Genomic DNA, 20,673 nt, shown 5'->3' on the forward strand with positions numbered 1-20,673 from the left:
TGGGGTTTCCTCTGTGTCTGTATCTCCAGAAGGTTTATGAGTTTGTTTGGTACTGTTTGATTTATGATGATCTGGCGTCCTTTGCAACATGTAACTTTCCATTAAAGGCATGGCTGCACAGGAGTTCCCGATTCAACACGACTGCTTAAACTGGAAGCAGCACCTGGAGAGAGATGTCACAGATAAGTTCAGAGCATTTGCACTGTCCCTTGCACCAATTAACAGAAAGCCATAGGGTGAATGTAGGCTCCAACTGGGTGCCATATTTATTAAAGGGTTTTTAAACTGCTTCCCAACAAATGTTTCTGAAGCAGCACTCAACAGAAATATATTTTAAAAATTCATAAGCAACGAAATATACACAACTGTTTTTTAAAGCATATCTTTAAAATGTCAAACTGCAAAATTCTGTGTAATGTAATCCAGTATGAAATGGCTGGGTCATTTTGACTTTCTTAAAAAGATAAGAAATGTCTTAAAAAGATAAGTGTTCAGTAGCTGCTAAAAGTAAAGATGCTAAGCACGTGTCTGTTCAGTGGGAGGCTGATTACTTAGAGCTACAGCCACAACACTAAAGACCCGCTTCCCGAGTTGAGATCAAATGTACTTCTGGGATATTCAGAACTCTTAACAACGCCCCATCAGAGGAATGCAATTGCTGAGCAAGTATATACGTGGCAAGATGTCCTTCAGGTAACCTGGCCCCAGGTTGCATAGGGCTTTAAACACAGAAAGCAAACTCTTGAACTGAGCCCTATAGCATTTTGGCAGTCAGTGTAGTTCTCTTAGCGGAGGTGCTATATGCTATTGGGAAGATATTGCAGTTAACAGCCTGGTTGCTGCATTCTGCACTAGCTGCAGCTTTCTGGGAATCCCCCCCCCCCATGCAGTGCGTTGTAGGCATCCAATCTTGAGGTCCCTAACTCCAGCGGCCACTATGGTCTTACCAGATGAAGCTGGTAAAAGGCACTCCTAGCAACCGAGGCTACCTGTGGCTCCAGTGACAAAGAAGGATCCAGGAGCATGGCAGGACTCCATTCTTGTTCATTCAGAAGGGAGTGAAGCCCCATCCAGAGCAGGTAACTCTCCTGTTTCTTGGATGCAGGAGCCACTCGCCCACAAGGCCTCCGTCTCGACAGGGTTTAAATGTAGCTTAGGGGTCCTCACCCATCCGCTCCTCCACGCCTGCAACAAGCTTACGGGTTTGTCAAATTAGGGTGTGCAGAAGAAGTCCATCTGCAGAGCAATATGGGAAACCAAAAGCATTGAACATGAACATATTCTGATAGGAATGTGGGAATTTGAATGGGATGTTTAAAATCCTGACCAGCTTATGCAATGGGTCTGTTCGAACCTAACTGTCGTAGGACAGGCCCAGCTCCCCGTGTGTATACTCAGTCCAGGCAGCCTCCCTTGCACATACAGAGTTCTTTGTTGCAAGATCTATAACCCTTTCCCTAATTCTTCATTTAAAAAGAGGACTAACCTTCAGTAAGCTCCTTTGATGGGATCCTGTGCTTTTGCCCATGAGGATTGGGGTAATAATTAACTTTTAAGAGTGCTAATTTATCCAGCTTTTATTTCTTCTGACAGTTCCTGTTGACATAAGGCTGGGTAAAATTAACAGAGATGCAAAGTCCAAAAGCGTAAGACCTTTTGCCCTATAAGTCCAAGTGAAATAGTCTCCACACTGTTGGACAGGCATGGGAACCTGAGACCTGTGCATACTGTTTTTGCCTCTCATAACTCATTATTATTATTATTATTATTATTATTATTATTATTGACATCAAGCCCATACCTTGACCAAGAAATTGCTTGAGAGTGGTTTATTTTGCAAGAGAGTAATAAAATGAGATGTTTACAGTTCCATCTATTAGCCTTCGGCAACAAGAAGAATTTAGATAGTGCTAAAAGATGAATTGATTGCAACGCCAGGAGCAGCTTTTAATCCTTTATATAATGGATCACTAGGTTGAGCCAAGACCTATTATAATTTAGAGGCAGCTTTTCATTGTGTTCTACTGGCTTCGCTGTGTCCTGAACACGGGTGAAATGCAGATTGCACATGCAATAAACTTTGAACATTTAGCTAGCCATATTAACTGCTTAATGATGTGGCTTTTCAAGGTTCGCCACAGTGCCATCACTATTGCTACAGATCGAATGCAATGTCTTCAAAACTATACATCACATCTCTTAAAATCTATCTGTTCCCAGTTCAGTATTACTAAATAAATCATGGAAACAGAATTAGACTATTGGCTCATGCTAACTTAAAAAATGTGTAATTACATTCTGAACACTTTATACTCCTTGTCTTATTCCATCATGTCCTGGGGACGTCCTCTAAACAAGGCTTTCCAGTGGGAATGGGACAACTATTGAGGCAATGTGAGTATCCTGAGGGTACTTTGTCCCTTTCCACACCCCCTAAGGTCATATTAATTGTTGTAAACCCCTGACAATAAAAGGATAATAGCCCAGTGTCAGCAGAAATCAGAACTCAAATCATCTTTCCCTCAAATACAGTAGTTACTTTGAAGACAATATTGGAAAACTAGTGTTACAGATTTTCTTGTTCCTTTTCTGCTTGATACCTGGTTATGTTTCACTCTTCCTGAGCATTACTACTTGCGTTATATGCCTATTGAGGCAACATGAAGGACAAAACACCAGAAGCATCTCTGGACCTGCCAGACATACGGTACATCAAATTCAGACATTATGGTTTGTTAACTCTTTAGATGTGGATGGGTGTTAACGTGAGTATTCGCTTACCATGTCCTTTTCAAAATGCCTCTGGTGACCCGCTTCTCAGTCTCTGAAGGCTGGTTCTTGCACCCTAAAGGACTGACGTATTCATGGAAGGTGACAGTTTTGCCGAAGGGATTGTTGGGCCCAGCTCAGTTCCCACATCTTCCAAGTCTTGTGTTTCTCATTAATGGTTGTTTAGCATAATTGTAGGGACGTGGGTGGCACTGTGGGTTAAACTACAGAGCCTAGGACTTGCCGATCAGAAGTTTGGTGGTTTGAATCCCCGCGACGGGGTGAGCTCCTGTTGCTCGGTCCCTGCTCCTGCCAACCTAGCAGTTCGAAAGCACATAAAAGTGCAAGTAGATACATAGGTACCGCTCCGGCGGGAAGGTAAATGGCATTTCCGTGCGCTGCTCTGGTTTGCCAGAAGTGGCTTAGTCATGCTGGCCACATGACCCGGAAGCTGTACACCGGCTCCCTCAGCCAGTAAAGCGAGATGAGCACCAGAAACCCACAGTCGGTCACGACTTGACCTTGTGGTCAGGGGTCCCTTTACCTTACTAGCATAATTGTAATTAGAGGTTATAATGTACACAGAATGTGTCAGTTCTATAATAATCTGTTATGGGATGTGCATTCTCCCATGACATAGTAGGCTATGTACCAAGAAGGTTAAATTTGCTTTTGTCCCCGTCCCCCCATCCCCCAGTGTCGTAAACTGTTCAAACTGTAGCCACAATTTCCACTTTTTAATGTCATAGTCTCATAACAGTTACTGGTTTCCATAAATATTTCAGTGAAGTTTTCACTCTGCTGTCAATGTATGAAGGCTTGAGTTGAGTTCAAGCAGATCGGTACACCTCCAGAAGATCGCCAACGGAATGCATCCTGTAGAACACACCCAAGGGAAGCCCAAAATTGACAATAACAAACCAGGTAGAGTAGCCATAAAATGATTTCTCTATTCCATTCTCAAACACCGGATGCGCTCCAAATGTTGGCATGATCCACAACTGAAAAGGGGTGTGAAAAGAGCAAAAATCAGAGAATGTTTGTCAATTGCAGCTCAGGGAAGGGGGACAGTTAATATGGAGATAGCTCAATGTATTTTTTGCCTTTGATTTAGGCCCCCACTTCCTGTTCCTCCTTTTACAGTGACCTGAAAATCAAAGCAACCTTGGTTCCATGTGCCAGGGTTGTCCCCTGCTGCTAGTGTGATCCCATATACAAAGGTCTATCTATCCTCTTGTTTTCTTACCCCTCCTTCCCAGTACTGTTTTTCCTAGAAAGATATGCCAGAGCTCACAATGAACGTCTCCCTCGTTCTCTTAGAATGGCAATGGCGCCCACCTGAGAGGTGCCAGAGCTGAGCTCTGACTGAAAAAAACAACCCTGCCCTGACCCTTATATTAAGGAAGAGCAAACCGTGTTCTCATGCATTGCAGATTTTAGAAGAGATGTTTCATGGGTGCCCTAGGAGGTAATAACAAGCACAGTGGTGCCCACAGATGGTGTGTTGGCAAACTCTGCCCTAACTAATATTAACTGCTTGTAGCTTTGAGAATTGTCTTTGTCTCAAAGTAAGAGGGAAATGTGAGGGCTGGTGGCAGCAACCTCAAGTTTAGAGATGGGAACTACTCATGTTCCTGGACAGGCTTTGGGGCTCTTCACTACAATCCGCACCTCAGTTTTCTGAACTGCACTGAAGTCAAGCACTTACTATGATGTTGCACATGATCAAGAAGCTAGAGATCTCTTTCAGAGCTTTCCTCTTCCAGTTCAAATGGCTGTAGGTCTGGATGTAGGTCTGTGAAGCTTTCCGGATGTCCTGCCTTCTCTCTGGGTTGCAAACTTTTGGGACGCTAGCATGTTCACATTTCTCCCCTTCATTGGGATCTGCCTCCTTGTTGGCTGTGGATGAGACAGGTTCTCGACAGCCAGGGGATGCAATCATGTCTTCACTGGGTGGGCTCTGGGTTGAGGCAGAGCCATTCCTGGAATGTTCATCCTGGCTGCGACCTTCATTTGCTGGCAGTGGCTGTCTATGGAGCCCCTCAATAATGAAGATGTTCTGGGTGATGTGCTGAATGATGAGGCTCACCGAATAGGCTAGGATGATGCTGTTCAACAAATCCGTTGGGTCTGTGGCCACAATGGCTACAATGGAAAAGTAAGAGATGCCTATCTGGCCTAAGGCTGCTCCCATGAGCAATATCACGTCGAGGCTTCGTGTTGGGTTTTTTAGCGTGTCCAGCTCCCTCTCTTCTAAGCCATGGGTGATGGTTCCAATTAAGGCTCCTAGTGTCATCACAGGCAACAAAACAATGTAGTAGGAATAATAGAGAATGAATGCTTGATGGCTCGGGGAGGAGCTGGTGGCTTGGACCTGATACACCATGAAAATGCAGATGCCAGCGATCACTGCGAAGATGCCCAGCAATGGCCCGAAAATGACCCCATGGGGTTTGAATCTGGGCTTGGCACAAGTACTATGGTGCTGAGCTATGCGCCGGCCCACATTCTTCCACATGACATAAAGCATGGAGCAGCAGATCAGGCAGTATTCTGTGTTGAAGGGGTACAGCAAAATATAGCCATTCTGGAAGACCTTGCAGCCTGTTTTGTTGGAGCACCTGCAGGAGCTGGTCCCATTGCCTGGAATAAGATGAGGAGAATGGCAGGATCTTATTAGAAGACTTCTATGAAGTTTGCACATGAAAAGGTGCTGGAATCAAATGCTGATACTCAACCTGCATGGGGCGATTCTGTCTTAACCCATCAGTATTGGCACACATTTCTTTTTGAAAGGCACATGACTCTATTTCTGTTCTTTGATCCTTGTGAATTACGCCTGGTTGCAGCTCTGTGGTTTTTTTGCTCTTGTCTGTTTAATACTGGCATTTTAAGTTATCAGGACAGGCACAGACCAAGTAATCCAGTGATTAGACTACAGTTTGTCACATTACAAGGAAACTGGACATATCTGGAGCCACCAATCACGGTACTACTATTGGACCATTCTCCCCTCTCTCCTACTCATCGAGGTACAGGACTGGAACTCTAAATTCTGCAATACAGTTGGGAAAGGAGGCATCAGATTGACTGGGTTTCTATTGAAGTGATGGACATGAGGCAGGAGTTGATAATGCAGGTGAGCTGCGCACAGGTGAGCTGCATGCAAGCTGCCTACCAGCCCTGTGGAGCCTCCTTTTATTGAGACAAATATGCAAACCAAGCAGATACATTTTGGGCTGTGACCTTTACACATCTTCTGGTCCTGAGATCGTGGGGCTTGGCTACGTTGAAAACAGGATGCTGGACTATAAATGATCCATCAGGGCTCACTTAATTTCAGTGAGCAAATAACCCACCCTCCTTTTCGATCACCTAAGCTATCAATAGGGTTCATAACCTAGGTTAGCATCTTATTGCATGTGATGTCTTCACAATCACAGTTTGTCTGTGTGGAAATGTACAAAGCTTTCCGCTCACCTGGCATGTTCCCCATTCTACTTCTCTACCCTTTTTAAGAAGATGAAGAATGTATCTTGTTTTTGGCTCTCTTGCCCACTTTAAAATAAAATAAAATAGAGACTGAACCTTGCCTTCATATCTCTGTATGGTATTGTTTTGTTCTGATTCAATTTCCTTGTGAACTGAGTCATCGGTCACTGCTAAGAGCCACAGCAAGAGGTTAATGGCTAAGGTCAGCATTAGCCCACATCTGTCAAAAAAGAAACACATATTTATAGTCTTTTGACATCGGTCTTTTATTAATGAAGCTGTATTCTACCTGTTCTCACAGTATTGGTATTCAGTTCTCTTGTTGGCAACTGAATAGGGAACTTGGCTGACCTTTCAGTGTATGAGTTAACATAGCAAAGTTAAGGGCTCATCCACACTCCCACTTGTCCCATGCCCAGATAGCACAAGTCCAATGGATTTTGGCTTTTCCCAGGAAAACCCACTCTCTATGGCTAAATCAGAGCAAACTTCAATCTGTGGAAAGACCAATTGATGTTTTCTCTGATTCAGTGGTAAAGAGCAGAGTTTACCTGGGGAAAATTGGCAGGAAAAGTGGATGTGTGAAAGTCCTTAGTTGTGTGGCTAATGCAATCCAGCTCCATGATCCTGTTCCAGTTGTGGAGTTTGGCATCGGGAGCAGAGATCCCCGAGGGCTTCCTCTTTCATTAATGAAAAGATTCCTACCTAGCCTGCAAAGCTGCAGAATAAACTTTTAATGTAAAAGGTGTTTGTGAGTGAGAGAATGAGTAGGCAAGGGAGAGGAGGGCTAGCCCAAAAGAAATAACCTAAACACCTTAATGCCATTTCCTTGAATCAACCTCTGATCATAAAACTTCAGTAAATACAGTTTGGGCTGCAGACAACTAAGTTCTACTCAACGTAGACCCCTTGAAATGACCAACCCTTAGTTATGCCTGTTAACTGCTGTGGGTCTACCCTTAGTAGGACAACAAATGGATGCAATCTTATATACCGTAACTAGTGCTAGATTCTGCATAGCAAAAACCTGCTGGATCAGGCCAGTGATCTATTTGGTCCAGCACTCTATTCTCACAAGGGCCAGCCAGAAGTTTATTGAATACCAGTTGCCCCAAAGCAGGACTTGAGTGCCAGTCTCCCCACTTGCGATTCCTGGCAACTGGTATTCAGAGGCCTACTCTGATGGTAGAGGTAGAATACAGCCATTGCGGCTAGTGGCCACTTATTGTCCACGAATTGGTCTAATCCTCTTTTGAAACCATCTGAGTTGGTGGCCATTGCTACGAATGGGAGCAAATTCCATAGTTTAGCTATGTGTTGTGTGACAAAGTACTTAATTTTGTTAGGGGTGGGGAATTGGTGGCCCTATGAGATGCTGTTCTCTCAACTCTCATCATCCCTTGTTGGCTGTTGGTGCTGATGAGAGTTGGGGCCATAACATCTGATAGGCCACAGGTTCTTTGCCTCTGTTATGAAGTGAGCCCCCACTGCTCCCGTTTCACCATTACGATTTGTATAGGTTTCATGCTTCTGTTTTCCTACCTGGTGAAGTTGTGGTGAACCTGGGTGCAGTCCTTTGCATGGCACCATATAAAATAAGTCTGAAATCAATGCAGAGAGGAAAATTAGTGTGGCGGCTATAATGAAAACAGTTTTGTACAGATGGCCAACATGTAAAAACCACTTAAAGGCTTTCTTACAATCAAGCAGTATATACTGTATTTTTCTGTCTATAAGACGCCCCCATGTATAAGATACCCCCTATTTTGGGGGACTCCAAATTAAGAAAACACCCCTCAGCACTACCCGTATATAAGATGAGCCCCAATTTTTAACCTATTTTTTTGGTTTAAAAATACCTAGTCTTATACACAGAAAAATATGGTAAATCTTGTTAAATAAATTAAACATGTTGCTTGTATTTTTGTACAGGTGATTGGGGCGCAATACTTTCCTTGCCCTGGGCACTGGCAATTCAAGCTACGCCACTGGGAGGGAGTGGGCCACTTGTTCTGTGTTCAGCTACAGATACTTGAATGTAACCTTGTTAGCATTTGAACATCTCCTGAGATATAACCAAATTCTACACTATGGGTCCTGAGATCTAGGAGCAAGTTTTCGTCTATGTGTGAATAATTTCTGAACTGCTCCAATTTTTGTCTGTTTCTTCGAATTATCAAGCAGTGCCAGGTACATTGGAGAGCAAGTGTGGTGTAGTGGTTAAGAGCGGTAGTCTTGTAATCTGGGGAACCGGGTTCACGTCTCCGCTCCTCCACATGCAGCTGCTGGGTGACCTTGGGCCAGTCACATTTCTGTGAAGTCTCTCAGCCCCACTCACCTCACAGAGTGTTTGTTGTGGGGGAGGAAGGGAAAGGAGAATGTTAGCCGCTTTGAGACTCCTTAAAGGGAGTGAAAGGCGGGATATCAAATCCAAACTCTTCTTCTTCTTCTACAAGGCTGCTAGTACTTAATATAAAACTGCAATTTTGAAGGGCACTTTTGTGGTTTTCCCTTCCCTCCCTGTGTGTTGTAACTTTGCAACTTTGTGTTTTGCCTGTCTGCCCTCTTCCCACTTTGGGAGTCTCCTGTTTGCTGCAGCAGATAAAATGTGAAAGGACCAGATTGGAAATGGGAGAAACGGCAGCTGGTTTTTTCCCCTGCTCCTGCAAATCTAAAGGTCTGGGAGAAAACTCAGGAGTTGAAGGTAAGCAACCATGTGTGTGTGTGTGTGTGTGTGTGTGTGCGCACACACATATGCACACACACAACTCTTAGAATGGCAGCATATAATATCATTGTGTTTATACAATAATGTGTATATATACTTTTGATACCAATGATAAAAGTGAGCTCTTTTGTTAGCAAAGAGGCTGGGCTGTAGCAAAAGCAGGAGCTAATACCTGAATGCAGATGAAGAGGATTCCTATGGATGGGAACAAAAGGGCCACCTGGGATTTACACTGAATATGGATAATGTTGTACCCAATCCGGAACATGTGCAGGAGGACACTGCAAGCGCCAAACAGGATTAGAGAACCTGTATGAACACACAAACCAACCATATTTTGTCAAGAGCTAGCTAATAAGAGCAGTCAACCTGCGAGTTGGGGGTCCTGTTTCAGCCTGAGCACCGCATTCCCTTCTGGGCAAACAGTGGTAGGTGGGGGACCAAGGCAAAAGTGGGTGGAGCATTGAACGCAGAATTTACCTTTGTACAGGTAGCTGCTTTCTACACCCACATTCCTCTCCCTTGCTTGTCTAGTTAGGAGGTAGACATGAGCAGAGTTAAAGGATGCATTGCAGCCAGGAAAAAAACACTTGCAGTGTGTGACCTGGGGAGAGTTCCAAGGGCCAGACAGAAGGACAGGGAGGGCCACATTTGGCTTTGAACCTGAGATCTCCCACCCCTGGTATTAAATAAAAGCACCTTTAAAAAAACCAAGCACAGTGCAAAAGGGAATGCACCAACAAGGTGTGCGAATGTCCCCAGAGTTTGTAGTATGTGTCTTTTTTTTAAATCTGTACTTCTTAGGCTGCCTAAAAACAATTAGTGAACCATCTCTTCTAGAGCTTCCATAGCCCACCATTAAGGTTTCCCCCAAGATGTGACACCGCCCACCTGAGAAAACAGGTACTTGGGCCTATTAACCAGGTAGGTGCCCTAGGGGCTATGCTTGGATCCTGGTATGTGAAGTACTCTAGACACATTGTCAGGACGTTGTAGATGGTGGCAGCACTGCTTACCTTTAACCCACATGGGCCCTGCATGGGCATCCCGGTACAAGATAGCATGTGGCTTCCTCCTGGTGAACAATAAATAGCTTGCCATCCAGCCTAAGGCCAGGACCTTGAGGATGGAGAGGAAGATCCAGACGTCTTCCAGCGTAATGACCACCTTGTTGAAAATCATGCTGCAGATGAAGGCGCTGCCCAGGAACACCACGTTCATGGCCATCAGTCCTGAGAAAAGCCGCCCGGCCTTCTGGGCCTGCTTGTCGCGGAGGAGCAAGGAAGAGCAATGGCGGTGTAGCCACGACTTCTCGTAGTTGATCTTCCAGCCCTCTGGGTTGGGGGAAGCAGTCTCATCTTCTCCAGCTCCCTGGGGATGGTGTCTCTGATGCGCTGTTGCTTTGATATCCATGGCTGGATGATGCTTTGGCTGCTGGGTAGGCAGGAGAGTTTGCTTTTAATCCCTCTAGACATTTAACAAAGGTTGGGTCATTGACACCATAAGTGCAGGACCAAGAGGTGGTTGTTGGGATAGACTTGACCAAGTCTTTACTCCAAAGGAAGCTGCAGATGCTAGTGGGGTAGGTTCAGGGTGCTACGTATGAAGCTGTCAAACATTAAGATCAGCCGTCTACCTCCCTCGGCATTGTCTATGCCAGATGTGGGAAACCCTTTTGATCCTGAGAACTATTTCCTCAGGGGCAACCTTCTAGATTATGATTTGCAGACACAGCTTTTCTTATTCTTTGTGACTATGAAAGGTAAATGAATTCTATCCTCTGTGAAATCTCTCTCTCTCCCTGTTTCTCTTAAACCCCAAATCCTTAAAAACAAATCAGAATTGGTCATTTAACATGCTGCCATTATTTTCCGACTTAAACACACCATGTCGGGTTTTATCGGTTTAATGTGTCCTCATTGAAAACCGTCCAATTACATTTCAAAAGGAATGTTTAAAATGCATCCATCTTCTTGTCACCAAGCCCCCAGAGCCACAATGTTTCTGGGATCCCTGATCAACCCTAAATCAAATCCCCAGCAAAGAAGGGAAGATCCAGAAAATGCAGTTTAAGGAATGTGACTTCTTACCTCGTGCTTGATCACTGGCAGCTTCAGCAGGAAAACTGGAATAGTGGGAAACTGTCTTATCCTACATCTTCCAGGGAAACATAACTAGAAACAGGAGGTAGTAGTAGTAGTAGTAAAAGGCATTCCTTCTCCGGGGCTGCGAAGCCCTTTCCTCTCAGAAGGACTGAGAAATAGTCACAGGCAAGCAGAGCTGCCAATAAAAAGTGTAGTTTGCATTGATTTTTTCCCCTTGTTTACTTTGGGGATAGTCGTGTCATTATATTAATTACCAGGCTGAGAGGTTCATTAGAGCTGGAGAGTCCAACCAATGGGATCCAACCACCCTCCTGTACACCTGCCTGGTCAGCTCACGTCAACAGTTTAAGTCTGCAGCACAGGATGTGCCGAGTGCAAAACCACAGAGCTCCATGACTAATGCTGCCGAGGCTGCAATTTGAGAGGAACCCAGGGTGCGAGAAATGGGCCCGTTCTAGGCTAACTGGATCGCCTGAAGTTTAATCGGTGCGGACTGCTACATGATCTGAATCTCTGGCCCATGTTCTTCAGAGGTTCAGAAGCTCTTCCTTTGTCATCTTGGACTCTTGTTTATTTTCTGTACAGTGGTACCTCTGTTACATACGCTTCAGGTTACAGACTCCGCTAACCCAGGAATAGTACCTCGGGTTAAGAACTTTGCTTCAGGATGAGAACAGAAATTGTGCTCTGGTGGCACGGCAGCAGCAGGAGGCCCCATTAGCTAAAGTGGTGCTTCAGGTTAAGAACAGTTTCAGGTTAAGAACGGACCTCTGGAACAAATTAAGTACTTAAGCCGAGGTACCACTGTAATGTCTTTGAGGAAAGGTTGCTTGACCAGAACAATGGAAGATTTGCAATTAGATTAAGGAAGGTAGATTAAGGAAGGAGCTGAGGCTCCAATACTTTGGCCACCTCATGAGAAGAGAAGACTCCCTGGAAAAGACCCTGATGTTGGGAAAGATGGAGGGCACAAGGAGAAGGGGACGACAGAGGACGAGATGGTTGGATAGTGTTCGCGAAGCTACCAGCATGAGTTTGGCCAAACTGCGGGAGGCAGTGGAAGACAGAAGTGCCTGGCGTGCTCTGGTCCATGGGGTCATGAAGAGTCGGACATGACTAAATGTCTAAACAACAATCACCATAAGACATGGCTAAAGATGGTAAAGATGGAGCAAGGATCAAACAGGGTTTGATTTCTTGACATGCATTGGGACAGGATGGGAAGGAGGCAGTGGCAGGTATTCTCCCCATGTCCTAGCAGAGCATCCCTTGTTGTGAAGGCTGAAGCTCCATCTGCAGTATGCATTTTAAGCAGTATTGTAGGCCAGGGAATGGCTGGGCACCACAGAGGGGTGGCTGGATACTGATAAGTGGGCGTCGGGAGCAGGGAGTTGGAGGCTGGCTTGGAAGAAGGGATCCTTGACCTGGGGGAATCTGTAACAGCCAGGAGATGGGAGTCAGGGGCAGGAGAAGTGGCAGGATAGGGGAGTAAAGATCAGGTACAGGAAGTGGGAGAGGGAGAGGGAGGTCAGGCTGCTGTAGAGTCAAGGCCTTCCACACCTCCTGCCCCCAATGTCTGCTGCTCCACTGTCTCCCAGGACCAGAGCAGGATTGAAAAGGGAGAAGCTGAAGGTTACATGCGGGTGGAGTCTTTGCCTGCTTGCACACAGCAATGTGTCAATAAAAAATCAGGTCATAGGAAGTTTATGTAAAGCATCAAGATTTGTTCAAGCAGGTTGCATTGATGCTATCATATTACAGAATATAATACGCATAGGACACTCCAGTATGCATCGCTTCAAACTGCTCTCACCCACAGATAAATGCCCCAGTGATGTTTTGTCAATGAAATCACCTTTTCGGCGGTGGGTTTTTGTCTGTTTGCAGAAAACTTTCCATCCAGTTCTTAGAATCAATAGTCTCCAGCTTTGGAGGTGATGTGGGTGGTGACCAGGGGCAGAGCTTTGCCAGTGATGGTTATCCAGTTAGGTCCCAAAATACATTTATGTTTGTGTCTATTCTCTTTAAGCACCAAGTGAAAGTCATTTTGTTTAACCAAGTTTTAGCATGAGCGGGGGAAGCTACAGAGAAGCAGGCAGAGGGCCTTCTGGGTAGTGGCACCCTCCCTGTGGAATGTCCTTCCATCAGATGACAAGGAGATTAGTAACTATATAACCTTTAGAAGACATCTGGAGGCAGCCCCGTATAGGGAAGCTTTTTAAGATTTAATGTTTTATTTTGTTTTTATATGTGTTGGAAGCCTCCCAGAGTGACTGGGGCAACCTGGTGAGATGGGCAGGATACAAATGTTGTTGTTGTTGTTGTTGTTGTTGTTGTTGTTGTTGTTGTTGTTGTTGTTGTTGTTGTTGTTGTTGTTGTTGTTGTATTTGAGGAGGACACAGGACAGCACCAAAGAGGGTGACTTGGGAATGGGAGGGTTTGAGGGCTACATATGGTCCTTGAGCCTGAGATTCCTCACCCATGTTTTAGCAGTTTTAGTTTGACTGGATTTTGCTATATTATGACACCACTGCTTGTGCTCTCCTTTGTAATTCTGTTAGCATTGCCTTTGTTTGATAGCAGCATTGTTTTAAACAATGGTTTCAAAAGCCACGGTAGGGACCAAAGAGACCCCAGCCCGGGAGCTGCCTGGTTCAAGCCTCGTTCAAAGGTAAGTCCTGGCAGACTCTGTTAGGTAGCAGAAATCGGCGACATCTTTGAGATCCCCCCCCCAACATGGTCATATTGCTAAGGGTGGCACACAGCACAGTGGTGAGCATTTGCCTCTCATTTTCCCAAGCACGCCGGCCTTCTTGCTGGGCAATTGTAACTGCAAGACCCCTGAGGCCGCTGCATCTTCTTCTGAGACTGAACCGTAAAGCAAACGCACACATGCTGCACCCTCTCAGAGTGAAGAACTTGGGGAAGACAGCTTGTGCAGTTCTTGTGTTGTCTAACAACGCTGACACATCATGAGCAGCTAAAGTATGAGAGCTTTCTTATCATTGCCCATTAGCAAGATTAGAGCAGTTGTTAAGTAATTAGACAGTGAAAAGTCTTGGCTTTTGTGTTGGCCTTGGTTCAGTCACCAGCGACTAATGAGGCCGCTTAACACACCTGCTGCATTTACAACATGGCAACTTTTCTGCAGGGCTGGCCTGAAGCAGAACAACAAATGTCACTCCCCACACCGACCCCAAAAGTTAGGTACCCAAGACTGGCTAAGTTATTTTGGCATCTGAGGCAAAAAAAGTTCAAACGTACCTCTCTCTGGCAGTATACATATAACAATGCAGTTAAACTTCTTACAATTTGTTGGCCTTTTGTGGCAATCCAAAATTAGGGGCCTGAGAGCCACCTCGTGTTACCTAATGGTAGAGCTGGTCGTGTGGGGCCTTTCTGTAAGCATAAATGTACCCTGTTACCTTGGGTTAAGAACTTAATTCGTTCCGGAGGTCCGTTCTTAACCTGAAACTGTTCTTAACCTGAGGTACCACTTTAGCTAATGGGGCCTCCTGCCGCCGCCGCGCGATTTCTGTTCTCATCCTGAGGTAAAGTTCTTAACCCAAGGTACTATTTCTGGGTTAGCAGAGCCTGTAACCTGAAGCTTCTGTAACCTGAAGTGTATGTAACCCGAGGTACCACTGTATATGTGTTTGTGTGGACATGAGCTGCTCCCCTGCCAGCTCCTAGGCCCCCACTCATTTGCCCATAAACTGAGGCAGGAATGAATACACCTTGGTTGCAGCTTCATACCAACGGGTGGGCATTAAATTAACTGCTGCTGGCACCACTAAATATCTTACAACTTGCAAAGCCCAAATGTGACATGTTAGCCCAAATGAAAAGGTGTTGTGAGTGCTTCTGAAATAATACCACCCAAGTGTGTCTGTGGATAGCAGCGTGCCACAAGGGCACTATTTGAGATGCTCTTCTTAGGTAAAATTCATGGCAGGGCAGAGGGAAATGGCCTGTCTGTTAATCATGTTGGATCTTGAAAAATTTATAGGCCGAGAGCAGTCCTGAAACGTACACAGAACACTACCAGCAGCTACACACTAGGGCAGCCTCTGCAAACCTGATGCCCCTCTCTGGAGGTTTTGGACTAGAATTGACTGCTCTCGCTGGCGCTAGTGGGGGTTTTTTGGTCAAAAACATCTGGAAGGCACCAGGTTGGCGAACATTGCGCTAGCGCCTCCTGCAAACAAAATGGCATGTAAGGACCATGAGCAAACAGTGTGTTTAACTGTGTCCTTTAAAAACCACCTGCTTAGTTCTTTTTCTAAAATCTTACTCCCCATCTTTCCGTTGAAACTCTCACTATGAGGTAAACAATAGATATTTGTAAAAATGCATGATAAAAAAAAAGACTTCAGAGATCAGGAGGAGACAGCCAATAAAAGTTAAACAGTAACTGGGCAGGTAGAATTCAGCAGGTGAAAGAGACCAATCTTTGCAAGCTGAGAGAGGGCCACTAGGGATGAGGCTAAGCAGGCCTCCCTCAGAAGGAAAATCCAAAATCTAGGTGAAACTCTACAGAATGCTCTCTCCTGCATGCCAGCCAAACGCAACTCGGTTGTCTCTTTACAAATGCTTGAGGGAAGCAGGCAGTGGCGTAGCGTGGGGGGTGCAGGGGGGGCCAGCCGCACCGGGCGCAACATCTGGGGGTTAGGGTTAGGGGGCGCAAATCCACGGGTTAGGGGGCGCAAATCCACGGGTTAGGGGGTGCAAATTACTTGCCTTGCCCCGGGTGCTGACAACCCACGCTACGCCACTGGAAGCAGGGCTTAACTTCAGAAAACAAAATCGGGTTTCATTGTATATTTGACACTATAACCAGGATTTAGATAATGAACTATGGTACGCACTGCCCATGGCTATGTCTGTCTGCAGGGGCCAGGGGCGTAGCATGGGACAGGGCAAAGGGACCATGGCCCTGGACATGGATTTTTGAGGGGCCGCGAAGCTGTTTTGGTGATTTCTGTTCAGCAGCCTCAATGCCCTATCCTAGGGTGTGTTCACATTAGCACCTTAAAGTGTAGTGAAGGGGGAACAGTGGGAACCTTCCTTCCATTAACTTATGCTGACTCTTAGGATTCCAGCTAAAATATTTTTACTACTGCGCAAAAATGTTTCTTTCCCCCAACTGTATCCATGGAAATGTAGACTCCAAACTTCTAAATGACTTTTGGTATCTGACACAGTAAATCAGCTCAAACCCCAACCTTACCCCCTGCATTGATCCTTAAGGCATGTCAAAAGAAGAGAATAAGCTCACCCAAATCAAACATGATTTTCATTTATTTGTTCATTTTAGATTTTCCAACACCCGCCCTCCATGTTTTAAGCAGCAAAATACATTTCTTTCCATTGTGAATACAGTTTCATGGTTTTTTTTTTAAATCCTGGCAGTGCATGTAGGTGTGTACCTAGTAAATCTGGATCTACAAACATTTGGGGGGAATGGAATCAGCTGACGGAACCATCACCTCTACTCTCCATCTTAATGTTGCAGCTGTGGCTTCCAGTGGAAGAACGTAACTAAACCATGGCATAGATTTAGATGTGCTAAATTTTAACCACAAGTGTATGGGTGTCTATCTGGGCTGCTTACATGTTGACAGTCATTCAAAATTCATGGGGGCGAGGATGCTCGAATAACAACCGAAAAAGAGCAGGGATATTCTAACTGAATGAGCCTCAAGACTTTCCATTTAGAGAATATTCCCTGTATAGTGTCTATGAAGGATTTGTAACATATATGATGGCCCTAGCCAATATGGAAGAGCATCTTGAGCAGGTTAGGCTTTCCAAAGCTTTGCACTGGATTTAAACAGCCTTCCAAAACCCTGATGCACTCCAGATGTCTTGGACTACAATTCCCACCAGCCCCATCCAGACTCGACAATGGCAAGGGGTGATGGGAATTGTAGTAAAAAATAAAATCCAGAGGCCTCTAGGTTTGGAAGGCTGGACTAAAAGCTGATGATGGTGGAGACTTTGAAAAGAAAAGCCATCAAATCCCACCGTATGTAGGACACATTTGCAGACACCTCACCCAATAAGTTTCAGTCAACTTTCAAGGCCAACCAAGGGTAACAACGAACACCCCGCTTCCTACAACATCTGAGCTGAGGAAGAGGCTCTGACCTTTTTAGGCATGCCTGCACTTTAGGCGCTGCCATTGTATTGAGTTCAATGGTGATTGCCTCAATGCCCCTATTCAATCATGTGTGTGTGTGTGTGTGTGTGTGTGTGTGTGCTGTCAGAATGAAAATCAATAAATATTTTTTCATATAAAAATACTCGTTAAAAAAATTATTAAGCTACCTTTAAAAACTAACATATCTCAATACCCTTTTGAAAGCACAACCCTACACCCTGGCACGCTGCAGGCCCTGATTCAGGACAGCAAGTAAGTTTCACTGAAACCTCTGGGACTTCAGCCTTATACTTATCGTGTGAGTTCCAACAGGGTCATACTCCCCAAGGCCGTTAATAACCGCCTGATTTAATCTCCGTGGAGGGGGGGACAACACGAACCTACAAAGTCATCCAAACGACTGCGGAGTGTTTAACTGGCTTCAACATTCACTTGATTCTTCTTTCAAACTGACCTTCCCTAGACTGGTTGACTGAACAGGCCTTAAAGTGACCAGGAATTAGCCTCAGGCTACAAACAGTCCGTGTCAGCATTTTGTGGTGGTAGGGGGAGGGGGGGGGAGAAAAGTAGTCAAAGATGAGCAACCCTTAGTAGGATGAAGAAAAGGAGGCACTTAAATAGAACGACAAAACACACACGGGAAAACAAAGAAGCAAACAAAATCCCTAGGGTACATGTGGGCTATTGCCATCCCACGAATCACCAGGGTCTGACATCAAAGTGAAACTCAACCTCCCCCCCCCCCAATTAAGTGCATCATCCAGTCCTGGGAGGGGCATGATAACATAGGTCCTTATAAGAAACTCTTCATAGTTCCGATTAAGACATGATGTAGACTTCCAGAAGGCTAGCCACTGCATGCATTCTGTAGAAGATGCCAAATGGCAGGCAGATGTCCACAATGGCAGCCCACATGGGATAACCGTAGAACGCAAGCTCTGTTTTGTTGTCAAACTGTGGCCGGGCTCCAAATGCTGGCATGACCCAGAGCTGTTTGGGGGGAAAAGAAAGGGGGGGGGGAATCACACAAGAACATTAGGAATCTGTAAGCACCCTCTGTATTACATAGTTTTATATCAGCAAGCTATAAAGGGCGGAAACTAGGCTTTTCAAGAGACCTGGAGCTCACTTCTCAATAGCATTTAAAACTAACAGCACAGGAGATGATGCCGTCGTGCCATGCGTTTTCCCCACTCTGTGGGCTCATACACACTTCCTTTTGTGCTGTTTTTTCTACTGTAGGCACAGATCCAGGATTTCCAGGCCCACATCTGAGCACTTGTTTTGGTCCTACTGTTTGCCCTGGGAGACCCGGGTTTTACCACTGAATCGGAGCAAAGGTTTGCTTGGATTCAGCAGAAAAATGCCGGTTTTCCAGGGGAAAGCAGTGGAAGGAGGTAAAACAGCTTGGAAATTCTGGATCTGGAAAGCTTGGACTTTAGCCTAGAAAGCATGGCACAGAAGGAAGTGTGGGTGAGCCCTGTATAGAAAAAAAATTCCAGTGTAATATACCATATTTTTCCTTCTATAAGATGCCTCCATGTATAAGACACCCCTATTTGGGGGGGGGGGGGCTCAGATTTAAGAAAATGGGGGAGATGGCCCTGTATAGAAGACGCCCCCTAATTTTTGACATTATTTTTTAGGGAAAAACCCTATTCTTATACACGGAAAAATACGGTATGTTTTGTTAGCAGAGAGAGAGAGAGAGAGAGAGAGAGAGAGAGAGAGAGAGAGAGAGAAAGCACACTGTTACTAGAGTTCCATGTCTCTTGTTAACACCTAGTTCTATCAGAGACTCCACTACTCAACCTACAGCTACATCTTTTGTCACACATGAAAATGTGTTGGTGTAATTAACATGACCGCAACTGGTTAGAAAAGGAAATACTCAAGATGTACATCTAGATTCCCCCTGCCTCAGAGCAGGAGTTCCTTGCATGCTTTGCTGCAATGTATCCCCCCCCCCCAAGGAATAAGAAATTTTCCAAATTAATTAGCTGATTTACTTACAATGGCATTCCCCAAGAGCAGGAACACTGAGATCTCCTTTAGGAATCTTCTTCTCCAGTTCATTTTCTTAGAGGCCTTAAGGGACCGCCTCGCTTCAGAAGTCTGAATAGCTAACCCTGGCAGTGCGCTGGGCGGCAGAGCACTCAAACTCTCAGGGACACGGAGCGATACTGCATTCATATTGACAAAAGTGAGCCCATAGATATCCTTCTGCTGAGGGTCAACTTTGTCTTCCTCTTCTGGGGGTTGCCGGTGCAGGCCTTCAATGATGAAAATGTTTTGGAAAGTGGGTTGAGCAAGCATCAGCAGGGAATAGCTCAAGTTGAGGGCATTTATAGTGTCCCTTGGTGAACTGGCCACTGTGGCCACAATAGAGTAATAGGAAATGGCATATTGCCCCAAGGCTGCACCCATCAATAATGCTACATCCAAAGTTCTGGTTGGGTTCTTGTGATGGTCCATGTCCCTCTTGTCAAATCTATAAACGATGGAGCCTGCGATGCAGATGGCGGACATCAGGCTCAGGCAAACGATGTTGAAGCCGTAATACATAGTGAGCACCTGGTCGGTCCTCTTAGAGTCTTCCTTTGAATTTACCTGAATCTCATACACAATCAGGACCGCTATGCCCGTCACAAGGACCAAGAACCCCACGATGGTGCCCAAAAAATAAGTCCTTCTGAAAAGCTTGAACTTCAGTTGGTGGATATGGTTGTCATGGGGGTCAATGAGGCGGCCAACGTTCTTCCACATGACGTAGACCATTGCGGAAGCGAAGAGGCTGTACTCGATATTGAAGGGGTACAGCCAGTAATAGCCATTCTGGAAGATCTTGCAGAGTTGGCTTTTGCAGGCACAGTTTTCTGGATGCGAGGCCGCCCTCATCATTAACAGAGCTGCAACAAAGGGAAAGCAAGCTTGTTAGGGGCTACTTACTGCTCTGTGAAAGGTTTTTGTTCTTTAAACAAAATAGGACCCTGAGCCAAAGATTGCAATATCTATGAATTTTGTTGGAATGGGATTGAAATGAGAGCTGCCACTTCAGAGCCATCTCTATGATTCTTCAAGCCCTCTCAAAACTCTACAGGTGCTTTGTGCATTGCATTTATATCTTGCTTTTCCTCTGTGGTGGTCAAAATGATACACACAGATGTCCCCTCTCCCAACAACTCTAAAACTAGTTAGGCTAAGAGGTAGGGGAAGGGGCAGGGTGTGTGTGTGTGTGTGTGTGTGTGTGTGATTATTTTGGGTTTCTTTGGATGTTATCATCTTCAGAGAGGGATACTGAGAGGGGCCCTTAGGTTCACTCACACAAGCCCATACTCTCTCTCCCAACTCCTTCTTACAGGAGCTAAATGAGAGCCCGAATGGCCGACTACCCTTTTAGAAACAGTTTATTTTCT

General features: G+C 45.3%; 2 protein-coding genes across 4 annotated transcripts in view; both read right to left on the reverse strand.

Annotated features, from left to right (window-relative positions):
• Positions 1-3,491: 3,491 nt before the first annotated feature.
• OTOP3 (otopetrin 3) lies at positions 3,492-11,664 on the reverse strand. 3 transcript variants are annotated; one of them, XM_081184586.1, is made up of 7 exons: positions 11,080-11,664; positions 10,006-10,420; positions 9,162-9,298; positions 7,804-7,862; positions 6,363-6,481; positions 4,478-5,412; positions 3,492-3,770 (listed from the first exon to the last, which is right to left on the reverse strand). In XM_081184586.1, the coding sequence occupies exons 2-7, from the start codon at positions 10,400-10,402 to the stop codon at positions 3,600-3,602; spliced, it is 1,818 nt and encodes a 605-aa protein (XP_081040712.1). In that variant the 5' UTR covers positions 10,403-10,420; positions 11,080-11,664; the 3' UTR covers positions 3,492-3,599. The 3 variants fall into 3 exon arrangements, with proteins under 3 accessions (XP_081040712.1, XP_081040710.1, XP_081040711.1); XM_081184584.1 differs by having other exon boundaries at positions 10,006-10,456; XM_081184585.1 differs by having other exon boundaries at positions 10,006-10,423; positions 11,080-11,663.
• Positions 11,665-16,377: 4,713 nt separating this feature from the next.
• Positions 16,378-20,673, reverse strand: part of OTOP2 (otopetrin 2) — a 44,104-nt gene continuing 39,808 nt past the window's right edge. The window contains exons 7-8 of the mRNA XM_081184587.1: positions 19,271-20,166; positions 16,378-18,247 (exon numbers count right to left, since the gene is read on the reverse strand). Coding sequence (XP_081040713.1) covers positions 18,077-18,247; positions 19,271-20,166 — 1,067 coding nt within the window. The 3' untranslated portion in view covers positions 16,378-18,076. The remainder of the gene's footprint in view (positions 18,248-19,270; positions 20,167-20,673) is intronic.

Source organism: Podarcis bocagei (genome assembly GCF_964188305.1).
Source record: "Podarcis bocagei genome assembly, chromosome: 2".
Lineage (NCBI taxonomy): Eukaryota > Metazoa > Chordata > Lepidosauria > Squamata > Lacertidae > Podarcis > Podarcis bocagei.

Bases quoted from the DNA above. Each gene is read 5' to 3' on its own strand.
- OTOP3 (XM_081184586.1), bottom strand. From the start codon at position 10,402: ATGGATATCAAAGCAACAGCGCATCAGAGACACCATCCCCAGGGAGCT. The intron at 7,863-9,161 runs GTATTAGCTCCT...CATTGATTTCAG, and splicing joins TCCTCTTCATCTGCATTCAG to ACTTATTTTATATGGTGCCA. The intron at 5,413-6,362 runs GCAAGGTTCAGT...ATCTTATTCCAG, and splicing joins TACCATACAGAGATATGAAG to GCAATGGGACCAGCTCCTGC.